Source organism: Taudactylus pleione, unplaced genomic scaffold (genome assembly GCF_031769625.1).
Source record: "Taudactylus pleione unplaced genomic scaffold, aTauple2 ptg000054l, whole genome shotgun sequence".
NCBI lineage: Eukaryota > Metazoa > Chordata > Amphibia > Anura > Myobatrachidae > Taudactylus > Taudactylus pleione.
The window spans coordinates 7168726-7181598 of NW_028284456.1; the positions used below are offsets into that span (position 1 = coordinate 7168726).

General features: G+C 40.5%; 1 protein-coding gene across 2 annotated transcripts in view; it reads right to left on the reverse strand.

Annotated features, from left to right (window-relative positions):
- The window catches only part of PDE1C (phosphodiesterase 1C), a 648265-nt gene that overhangs the window by 227614 nt on the left and 407778 nt on the right, over window positions 1–12873 (reverse strand). For both annotated transcript variants that reach the window (XM_088464282.1, XM_088464275.1), the window contains exons 3-4: window positions 8610–8723; window positions 3831–4013 (exon numbers count right to left, since the gene is read on the reverse strand). In XM_088464282.1, coding sequence (XP_088320408.1) covers window positions 3831–4013; window positions 8610–8723 — 297 coding nt within the window. The remainder of the gene's footprint in view (window positions 1–3830; window positions 4014–8609; window positions 8724–12873) is intronic.

Sequence of the window (12873 nt, forward strand, 5' to 3'; positions counted from 1 at the left end):
TATAGGTTACATTCATGCTGGGAGATGTATGGGTTACAATTACATTTAGCCTGGGAAAAGCACAGGTTACAGTCAGCATTGGAGAAGTACAGGTTAAAGTCAGCCCGGGAGAAGTACAGGTTACAGTCAGTCTGGGAGAAGTATGGGTTACATTCTTCTGGGAGAAGTAGGGCTTACAGTCAGGCTGGGAGACGTACGCGTTAAAGTCAGCCTGGGAGACGTACGTGTTACAGTCGGCCTGGGAGAGGTACGATTACAATTAGACTGAGAAACATATAGGTTATAGTCAGCCTGGGAGAAATATGGGTTACAGTCAGCATGGGTTACATTCAGGTTGGGAGAAGTATGGGTTACAATCTTAGCCGCCATCAGGGGGGGACTGTCGGGACAGGAGTCCTGGGCCCGGACAATTAGCAGAAAGGGGGAGGCCTGCTCCTACCCCTATAGTTTCTAAAAAAAACTTACGCAGCGCAGCAGCACTGCTGCTGCTGACTCCAGTAGACTGGCTGACTAACAGGCCAGGTCCGTCTGGCAACTACTGCGCATGCGCATCCACATAAATGCCCTGAACACAGAGGAGACAGACAGTAGTGGGAAGCACTCATCGTGAAGCCGGTAAGAAAGTTTAAACACGATGTGCTGCGCTGTGCTGTATGAGGGAGGGGAGGGAAGGGAGGGGGACAAATAAGGGGGCCTGGCTGGGCACACAATGGAGCCCGACTGGACACACAAGGTGGCCTGACTGGATGCAAAGAGAAGGGGGCCTGGCTGGATACACAGAGAAGGGGGGCTGACTGAACATACAAGGGGGCCTTGCTGGACACACACAGAAGGGGGGTTAGCTGGACATATAAGGGGGGCTAACTGGACACACAAGGGGGCCTTGCTGGACACACACAGAAGGGGGTTGGCAGGACATATAAGGGAGATGGCTGGACACACAGATAAGGGGAGCTGGCTGGACACATAAGGGGGCCTTGCTGGACACACAGAAGGGTGGCTGGCTGGACACATAAGGGGGCCTTGCTGGACACACAGAAGGGTGGCTGGCTGGACACATAAGGGGGGCTAGTTGGACGCACATAAGGGGGGCAGGCTAGACACATAATGGGGGCTGGATGGACGCACATAAGGGGGGATGAGTGGACGTACATAAGGGGGCTGGCCAGATGCATATAAGGGGGGCTGGTTGGACAGACAAGGGGGGGCTGACATCAAGTCCCTATATCTCTATCCAGTGTTCCATGATATGTCCAACCATATATTACCCCTATAGTCAGATAATATATGAGAACTAATCAATTCTTTTAAAGTGCACACCCTTTTTTCTCCCCTCCCTATAATTTTGCTCAATGTATTTTGCAAAATGCTGCACAAACTACACTACATATAGGGCCTGATTCAGAGCCGGACGCTCTGACCAGAGCGCTCGCTCTGAATCAGGGCCCTCCTCCATTAAAATGGAGCGTCCTCCTGGACGCTCGTATAGCTGTGGGTCACCACCCACAGTATATACGAGCGTCCAAAAAGATGGTCGCGATGGTCTTGACCATCGCGACCATCGGACTTGCGACGGAGACCCTGCGGTAGGGTCTCCCTGCCACAAGCCCTGGAGTGATTTTGGCTCTATTAGAGCCAAAATCACTCCCACTGACATCACTAGTGATGTCAGTGGGGCCGGCTTCAGACGGTAGGCGTTCCCATGGGAACGCCTCCGTCTGGCAGGCACGCCCCCAGCACGCCCACCAAAGGGGGCGTGCTGTCAGTCACCATCGACAGCACGCCCCCTTTGGTGCGAGACCCGGAGCGACCGCTTGGCTGTCGCAGTCCGGGTCTTGCGCATGCGCACGACGGAGCTCCCTCCGTCGTGCGCATGCGCAGTGGGGAACATCGACCCACTTGCGAGCGTACTGCCGCTTGCGAGTGGGTCTGAATGACCCCCTTAGTCAGAAAGGTTTGCAACAGTTTGAATGATTGTAGCGGTAGCTACTGAGCGCTGCATTGAATGCAGTGTAGCAAATGTCTGTTAGTGAGTGCATGCACCTCCTACCTCGTCACAGCAGGTAGGAGGTGCTACACTGTATTCAATGCAGCGCTCAGTAGCTACAGCTACAATCATTCAAACTGTTGCAAACCTTTCTGACTAAGACCATCCTGTGAACTACAGCATTCCATGTAACAAATGTGAACTTTTCTATCTACACATTGTATCAGTATCACTGCCTTTAGACAGGATTGCTCTCAATCATATTGAGACATTACCTATTTTATGCATTGTCTGTACTTCTCAACTTGATCCAGTTGTACAATACTATTGGTCATATTTTATTTCAGATTTTACTTTATATATATTCATGTTTTATTAATCAGAATACAGTTTTATACTTTTGACATCTTCTTAGTAACATATATTTTGTTGTGCTATTAACTAGACACACTACCATATCGATTATATTTCCCTTTGGTGATATTGGGGTAATCACCAGTGTCTTAAGCTGCAACACTAGCCCACCTCATCCTCCACCTTTAAGGTGCATACACACACAACGATTTTTTGAACGATTATCGTTAATGATATCGTTTATCATTCAATCATTGAAAAAATCGTTCACTTTCTGAGTGAAAACGATGAACGATTATCGTTCATGCGCGTTCACATTTGTAGTTTGTAGATCAGTCACTCTGGCCAACTCAACGATTTTCATTAAGTTACAATGCAAAAATCGTTTGTAGTTCTAAAAAATCGTTCATTACACTCTAAAAAATCTGACAGATAATCTGACAGATAATCGTTCAGAAAATCGTTCAGAAAATCGTTGGTAACAAAATCGTTGCGTGTGTATGCAGCTTTACTCCTAAGTAGCGCATCAGCACCACCCAACCTGCATACAGAAGAGGGCAGGTTTGATAATTTTTGGACAAATGTATTTTCATAGGAATAAGGTAGCAGGGGAAACGGGGGGGCTGCCAATTTTGTCAGTCCTGGGCCCCACATTTTCTGATGACAGCCCTGGTTACAATTACATTTAGCCTGGGAGAAGCATGGGTTACTCAGACTGAGAAAAGTAGGGGTTACAGTCAGCCTGGGAGAAGCATGGATTACTCAGCCTGAGAGAAGTAGGGGTTACAGTCAGCCTGGGAAAAATATAGGTAACATTCATCCTGGAGAAGTACAGGCTACAGTCCTCCTGGAAAAGTACGGGTTACAGTCAGCCTGGCAGAAGTATGGGTTACAGTCAGACTAGGAGAAATATGGGTTGCAGTCTGCCTAAAGTAAATACCACCTATAGTCTTTCTGGGAGAGTACAGGTTACAGACAGAAGTAGAGGATACAGTCAGACTGGGAAAATTATAAGTTACAGTCAGCCTGGGAAAAGTACGGGTTACAGTCAGCCTGGGAGAATTATGGGATACTGTCAGCCTGGGGAAAAGTATGGATTATGGTCAGCATGGAGAAGTACGGATTACAGTCAGCCTGGGAGAAGTAGGGCTTACAGTCAGCCAGCTCTCATTACTTGGAAATCAATCGGAAACTGTTTTGTAAATAGGTAACAATGAGGATTATTTATTAACATTGCATTTAAAGACAAAGCTGCATTAACCATAGTTATAAGTCTGACATCTGCTGTCATTGATTCACATAAAGTGGTATCAGTGGGCATCGCTAGTTGACTGAAACATACAAAGTATTGTTATTGATATCAATAACATAAATGTATTTGCTACACTGGTAATACACTGGTACAGTGTGTGTGATGCTGTATTTGTGCCAGGTAGCATTGTTTCATATATCAGAAAGTACTTTCATATGGCTTTAAATCCTCTCTTACCTTTCAACAAATATCCCAGCCTGCACTGCATGGACAATGCTTCTAAACCGTGGTTTCTCCTCTGTTCTTCTTAACATTAACCCCATTTGTCGCGTAAAGGTGGAGGCAAGCCAGTCCCGCACTTCTGAAGGAACAGAGTCGGACTGAATGTCACTGAGTTCATCTTCCGTATCCAATAAACGTCTGCAGAAGACAACACATTTAGTTAGACACGTGCAATGGCACACTCTATGCTTATGTAGGATGCAGTTTCACTTCTATACAAAATTAATAATACAATATATGGCTTATTTTATATATACTCCTGTCTAAGAATTGTGTAATTGTGTGAAATAAACACTTAAACAATTGTGTGGAAATTATTCAATAAAAACCTTACTGCAGTCCCATTTTCCTTTTGGTTGTCGGCTCAATCAACAGTATACAGTAGTGACATTTGGGTTCTGCCACCTAGGTTTCAAGATTATAATAATGTAGTTGATAAAATATATGTACAGTATATATACTGTATATACACACACACATATATCAAAATAATATAGTTGATAAAGAGCACCTATAATTGCAAATTGTGCAAATTTTCTGTGATACATAAAGTGCATATGTGCAGTAATGAATAAATAACAATTAGTAAAAAATTGATTGATCATTAAGCAGTTTGCATAACATATAGAAAAGTGCATATGAACAGATTACGGCAGATCCACCACGAATTGTTAACTTCCCACCAATTGGGTTTTGTTCAGGGACGCCACTCGGTAAAAGCGATTCATAGTGCCATTGTGCGACAATAGCCTCTGCTCGGGGGGGGAAACGGGACATGTGCTCCTCAGTCTCGACACCCATAAGGCCTTTGACACAGTGGCCTGGCCCCACTTATTTGAAGTGTTGGAAGGCAGAGAGTTCGATGAAACTTTATTAAACTTATACAATACTTTTATACGGTGCCCTCCACCTCTCTTTTGGTTAATGGCTCAAGGGGTGAACAGTTGATTATGCAGCGCGGCACAAGACAAGGGTGCCCTATATCACCACTACTTTCTAATTTATCCATTGATCCTCTACTCTGTATTCTACAAGCCTCGTCTGTTTTTAAGGGTATTCAAATTGGTAACATAGAGGTAAAGTTATCTGCATTTGCAGATGATGTGTTATTGTATACAGTTAACCCAACTCTCTACCCAAGATCCTAGATCTTTTACAGGAGTTCGGAAGTATATCCGGGTTTGAGGTCAATCTCTCTAAATCGGTGGGTATGTATCTTGTCCCGGGGGTAACTCAACCAACTTGGAGCCGACAGCTCCCACTCACATAGGCTAAATCCCATATTACATACCTAGCCATTAATTGTCCAAAATACCCTTTGGAATTATACCGTATAAATATATGAGAAACAATCATGGCCATCTCGTCTGAGCTGGAAGGGTGGAATCATCTGATGTTTCCTACAGTATATGGGCAGAGCCAATTTAATAAAAATGTCAAGCTACCCACGCCTCTTATATCTAATGCAGTCTTTGCCCCTATTAATTAGCTACGCTGTCTTGGCTAACATTAATATGCTATTTCGTAAATTATATGGAAAGGAAAGAGACCGAGAATAGCATTAATAAAATTACAGCAACATAAATTAAATGGAGGCATTAATTTTCCGCAGATTCAACTTTATAACCAAGCGGCAATGTTAAGATATCTATGTGATTGGATCTCTAACAGTGAAATGTATACAAATACTATGCTAGAAACTCGGTTTGTTTCATAAGGTAACTTCATCACTTTCCTTCACCGCTTTGAAGCAGAGATTGATCAGGAGATAAAGGAGAACCCTTTGCTCTGGTCAGAGTATCGTTTATGGCACTTATTACGATGTAATGCTAATTTGAATTAATATAAGTCTTTATTTTTTACCTTTTTGGATAATGAGGCGTTCCAACATGGGGAGGCAGCTTTGCCCTTCACGATTCTATTGGCGGAGTAGTAGATTCTTCCACTAATAAGCTTAAACGCTTTGAAGAAGCCAAACAAACCTTCCCTCTCCTTCAACGCTTTCCACTAGCATACTTTCAGATGCTACACTATGCCAACTTAGTTGTTGGAGGGTTTTCAGATTCGGACTGGTCAAATTCACTGGACTGCCTGTTGGGATCCCGGCCTGCTGCTAGAAAAGCCATATCTGCACAATGATCTTTCCTGCGTTCTTCTTTAGAGCATTCTACTACTAGATCAGGAGTGCAACAGTGGCTCGCGGACTTTCCAGCTGCCCTATATTACTTAAAAATGCAGTTTCTTCATGTCATCTACTTCCCTCAATATAATACCAAGAGATGTTTCTCAATATATTTCATATAGCATATTATTCGCCCCACAGGCAATGTCTGGCAGGTATGTCTGCTTCCCACAAGTGTCGTCGCTGTCGTGCTCCTGAGGCAGATCTTTTTCATTGTTTCTGGGCCTGTCCTTTGATACGACGATTCTGGATCCAAGTTAACAATTTGTCAATGGAATATTTAGTAAATTATTAGCCATTCACTGCGGAATGGGCAATTTTTGGAATTATCCCAAAGAATGTTTCCAGAGGTTGTAGAAAACTCTTGCTGGCAATTAGTGCAGCAGCGATTAAATCCATTCTACAAGAATGGACCCTTCCTCTCCCACCTTCTTTAAATTTATTTAAAAGAAAGATACACCATATTTTCCAAATGGACTGGTTGGATACAACCTTAGATAAAGAAAAATTGGTTTCTAAGTTCTTTGGGTCCTGGGAAAGTTATGTCTCCATTCTCCCAGCAGACTTTCAGGGTCAAATTAGACATTCTCTTAAAAATACAGAATGATATGAAACCAGACTTTTTCTGGGCGATCCTCCCATAATATTGGAGGACTAACTCTTTGATACCTTATATTTACCTGTTTTGGTTTTTGGCTCCTCTCGTCTCTGAGAAGGGCCTAACTGGATTAAGGCTTTAAAGCAATCCTGAGATTTGTTATGTATTAATTATGGCTTTAGACATATTAGCCATGTGGTTGACTACATCTGTGTATATTATTGTATATCTCTGTATATGATTACGAAATTAATATGTATGTGTATTTTTCATATATATTTTTCTTCTGTATTTTCGAAATACTATGTTTGATGTCTGTAAGTTGATGTGATGCTTAAATAAAAAGTGATTTGAAAAAAGAAAAGAAAAGTGCATATGTGCAGCAATAAATATATTATAAATAGTGAATGTATCTCAGTGCATACATTTTCAACCCCAAATAACAGACCTCAGTCATATTTGATAATAATAAATATACAAAAAAAACAATTTATTTACTATAAAATTACTAAGCACCATACATCTCTTTAAAAGTCAACCAAGCATATAGAAAAAAAGCAACAAATAGATAAAAGAATAAAAAAATGAAATGAGCAATAATGAAAACGGCTGAACAGTATTTAAGAAACAAGATTCAGGTTTAGGAAGGTCCATGAAGACAGGATAGCACAGTACCAATGCATTTTGTCTGGTATCTAGACTTCGTCAAGATACCAGACGAAACGCGTTGGGTCTGTGCTATCCTACCTTCATGGACCTTCCAAAACCTGAATAAGAGATAATCTTGTTAATCTTGAAATCTTGTTTTTTAAATACTGTTCAGCCATTTTCATTATTGCTCATTTTTATTTATTATTATTTTATCCATTTGGTGTTTTTTTTCTATATGCTTGGTTGACTGTAAAAGCAATGTATGGTGCTTAGTCATTTTATAGTACATACATTTTTTTTTATATATTTTTTATTATCAAATACAACTGAGGTCTGTTATTGGGTTTGAAAATGTACAGTATGCACTGAGATACATTCACTATTTATAATCTATTTATTGCTGCACATATGCCCTTTTCTATATGTTATGCAAACTGCTTAATGATTAATTAATACATTTTTTACCAATTGTTATTTATTCATTGCTGCACATATGCACTTTACATATCACAGAAAATTTCCACACTGATTTTTCACTTTATTAGGCACTTATAGGTGCTCTTTATCATTAGTACAATATATGTATATATATATACACCTACAGTACTCCTTGACATTGAGACACAATTGCATGAACTAAATTAATATGTTTCAAGATCAAGTTAATTGCACATTTGAGTTTAATAATTTTATATATATATATATATATATATTTATTGGGGAATTAGGATGCATGGAAACCGCAGAAAAACAAATGGTACACAGTGATTCCAAAGCATTGAAACCATTACATTCACATTTTATCTTCATTGAATAAATTCCATAACTCTAGGTTTAAAAATATAATTTATAAAAACATATTTGCATCTTTTAAAGTGGTCCTAAAGTTCATATCAAACAAATGCTAGGAAACTCTAATCCCAAATGTTTATGGAGTTAAAAGGAGTCTTATATATTTTTTAAATCTCTGCTTTAACAAATTGGATCTCCCAGTGAGCTTTATAGAGCCAGAGCTGCGTGCTATGTCCTTTCCTAGACATTACATTGTATTGTCACAACATTGAAAAACTACATTTATTGAAGCAAAATACTAAAATGAATAATACTTTTTCTTTAATTTGGTCATTATATGGAAAAAAAAAAGATTTATCGTATAATATTTCACTTTTAACAGCCTTCTACTTTAAATATTATATAGCAATTATATTGATTCCTGTAAAATTAAACTTCATAATATAAATGTACCCTCAATTACTCCCCTAATTTAATGTGCAACACTTGAGAATCTATGAGCCTTCCTCACCTTGTTTCATCAATATAAACGGACTCGAGTACAGTGGCTGCATACTCAAGATTCTTCTTCAGGTCCACCACTGAAGCTTCTCCTCTTTCCAGCTGTTTTACTAGACATCGTAACCTGCAGATCACATAAAATATGTTAGAGTTATTAATGACGTAAAAGCATATTACATTTTATTTATTAAACATGCCTTACAAATACATTTATTCAACAGCATACTGTATAATCATTTACAAGCTGCATTAACTGCATTCTTAAGAATACAAATATATTACTGGAACAATTAAAACGTTTTGTTTTAAGAAAAATTATTGACTCATTTGTTGGAAGTGAACAGAAACAATTGTAGCCTTTTATTAATTATACTATAGGCTACTCTTTATTTCCGTTAAAGCTGCATTACCACATAATCATTACATTTTATCCATAATCCACCTGCTTTTTGCCCTTCTGGAGTCCCATGGCCACTCCATGCAGCTCCTTCATTTCTGTAATGTAGACTCAACAAATCTTTATTCTATCCACTAAGAAGTGATTGTCATGGGGTAGTGAACTGAGGGACCAATCAGAATCTGCAGTTGAAAGATGCAACTGCTGTTCCCTAGTACGTGAGATGAACAACAGCGCTGCAGGAAACAGCCGCATTGAGCACTAGTTAATTAATAATTATGTGATAATCCAGATATAAATAACAAAAGTATAATAAACAAAACACCTGGACCAATGTAATAAAATATTTTTAATGCCTAGACTATAATTTCTGCATCAGATAAATAATAGATGCCTGTGTACACATTCTGTACATCTCTCATGTAAAACTCCTTGTGATTGATGTTGCTCTACATATTGCCATGCCATTGATCATTTTAAATAATAAGTAAAATTATAGCAGTGCTGAAACAAGTTATGGTATTGAAACTCTATATACTGTAGGCCTCTTTCTGGTAAGGGCTTTTTGGAAAACATATATCCATGGTTAGCTGCTTTGAAAGGAGTTGTCAGAAAGTCAAATATGAAGTTTATGCAATTATATATTAATTATCTTAATTGGTCTATTTTCAGGCTGTAGTTTCTCACAACAGGTTATACAAAGAGATATGAAATATACTGCAAAGTAATAAAATAACTTTCCTAAATTATATACAGTATGTGTGTTTTCTGAATATACCACAATTATTGCTTACAGACAGTACATGACCATGTTAGAATGTTCTGTTGCATTACTTAAATCACTCCATGTAGTGTAATATCAACACATTCATTTTCATTACCCTTTATTTCATTCAAGTCCACACCAACAGATTTCTTTTCTCTTATATAATATGGCGAAATGTCTGCTATATATTTACAATTAGATCCGAAGCAACAACCTACCCAACAGAGCTGTGCAAAGTTCTATAAAGTCACAATTACAGCAGCAGAATCCCTATGGTCAAAATCCTGAGGCATGTTGGTAAGTATTCTAACCCTTACCCTAACCCACCCTTTCTGCAGCCTAACCCTAACCGTCCACTTTGGCAGCACAACCCTAACCATCCCCTCCCGCACCCTAAACCTGACCGTCCCCTACCACAGCCTGACCCTAACTTTCCCCCTAGTGGCTAACCCTGGCACTAAACCTAACCTTAATACTCATTGCCGGGATTCTGGAGCTGGTATTGTGATGACCATTGGGATTCCAGAGTCAGTATTGTGACCATCGGGATGGTCGCCACAGGAATTCTGCCTACATCCCCTATAAAGAACCTGAATCCAACATCATTCCCCCCCCCCAACCTGAGTATTCCCGTTGTAGTTACGCTGTTCATAAATCCAGCCATGGGCTACTCAAGTTAGATAAGGTGTTGATGCATGCTGTTCCAATGATATTGATATGTTTATTAAAAGTAATTTAGAAACTGTATAATACAATTTAACTTAAATAGGCAATCTAACTATTGTTCCTAATGAATAGTTGCATTCAGTTCACATCCACATTTTTGCATTTTATTAGACAGGGCCACCTAGGTAAAAAACAGGTGTCAGCTTCCCCAGGGCTAGTCTTAATAGACTCTGAAAGGGTCCCTGGAAAATATACTTTATGATAAGCCAAACTACAAAGAAAGCAAAAATCAAATCAGAAAGTTTTCCTTCACGTTGGAAGACCCATGACTGAAGAAGGACTGAAGAGGAAAGCCCCCGGAGAAATTTTGAGTGATTGCAATATCAGGAACCCTGCTAATATGCAGATCTCCCTTATTCAATTGGACAGGATCTTTTTGGAATTATTTCATTTCTCATTTCAGCACCATTCTAATAAGTGTAGAATCAATGATAGGAGGTCATGCAACATAGTTATGGCCCTTAGTGAAATATAAAATATAAATAAATAGGAAGATGCCGATGGAATTTATTTACCCACACTCTTGGATGAGGTCATGTGGGTGGATGGCAGAGGAAGGGCTGGATTGGCAGGGAATAGAAATTAATTGCTCACTGCTCTTAGGGCCTGATTCAGACCTGAGCGCTCGCTCTGAATCAGGGCCGTGGTTTTTTTTTTAGAACAGCCTCCTGGCCGCCCGCATAGCTGTGGGTGACCACCCACAGCTACAGCGAGCGGACATGATGATGGTCGCGATGGTCAACCATTGCGACCATCGGGCTTGCGGCGAGACCCTTGTGGTAGGGTCTCGTGGCCGCAAGCCCCAGAGAGATTTCGGCTCTAACAGAGCCGGAATCTCTCCACTGACATCACCCGTGATGTCAGTGGGGCCGCCCCCAAATGACAGGCGTTCTTATGGGAACGCCTCTGTTTGGGCAGCCACCCCCCCAGTCCGCCCACCAAAGAGGGCGAGCTGTCACTCAACATCGACAGCTCGCCCCCTTTGTTGCGAGACCCGGTGCGACGGATACTAGTATACACAATCCCACAGTCAGGGGATAAGATTGTTCTATGGATCGTGTAGCTACCTGATGACATCCCAATAATGACTAACAATACAGCGGGTACTTATCTATCCTATAGATCGAACTCCTGCCAACAATACCATCACTTATAATGGCTCATGCAGAACATGGCTGAACCCAACAAAATAATTATAGTGGAACTTAATAAGCTTTAAATTGTCCAGGCTTCTACCACCTGTCAATTTGGTGGCTCAATTTCCTGTACAATTCTTTGTGATCATAAATACACTCCTGTACTTTGGAGTTTGCAGCTGATGCAAGTAGTACTGCCTTTATAGATACTGTATACTGAGAGCCTAATGATTGTACTAATTAATGGTAGTGAGGTGCAGGAGCACAACACATTTGACAGCTGTTGGGACAGAGGGCCTAATTCAGACCCACTCACGAGTGCTGAGCGCTCGCAAGCGGATCGATGTTGGCCCACTGCACATGCGCATGACGGACCCGGCTCCGTCGTGCGCATGCGCGAGACCCGGATAGCGACGGGCAAGCCGTTGCTATGGGTCTCGCTACAAAGGGGGCGTGCTGTCGATGGTGAGTGATAGCACGCCCCCTTTGGTGGGCATGCCGGGGGCGTGGCTGCCCGGACGGAGACGCCTACCATCTGGGGCCGGCCCCACTGACATCACAAGTGATGTCAGTGGGAGTGCCTTCGGCTCTGATAGAGCCAAAAGCACTTCAGGGCTTGTGGCAACGAGACCCTACCACAAGGGTCTCGTCGCAAGCCTGATGGTCGCGATGGTCTTGACAGAAATTGCAGAAATATGTGAGGTGCAGAGATATATGAGGAACTGATAAAGAAAATAAAATAGATGTTTGTTCTGAGACTTAAATTAATTAATTCATTACTGCACCTGTCTCTGAAAAATACTTTCATTTGTGAAATATAAGAAGGAGTAGATAAGAAGGACAAACCCTATACAGGTTGAGTCTCCCATATCCAAATATTCCGAAATACGGAATATTCCGAAATACGGAATATTTTCAGCATGACTGAGATAATGAAACCTTTGATTTTTGATGGTTTAATGTACATAAACTTTGTCTAAAGCACAAATTATTAAAAAGATTGTATAAAATAACCTTCAGGCTGTGTGTATAAGGTGTATATGAAACATAAATGAATTTCATGTATGTACACAAACTTTTTTGGATGCACAAAATTATAAAAAATATTGTCTAAAATTACCTGCAGGCTGTGTGTATAAGGTGTATATAACACATAAATGCATTCTGTGTGTATATTTGGGTCCCATTTCCAAGACATTTCATTATAATATGCAATTATTCCAAAATACGGAATATTCCGATATCCAAA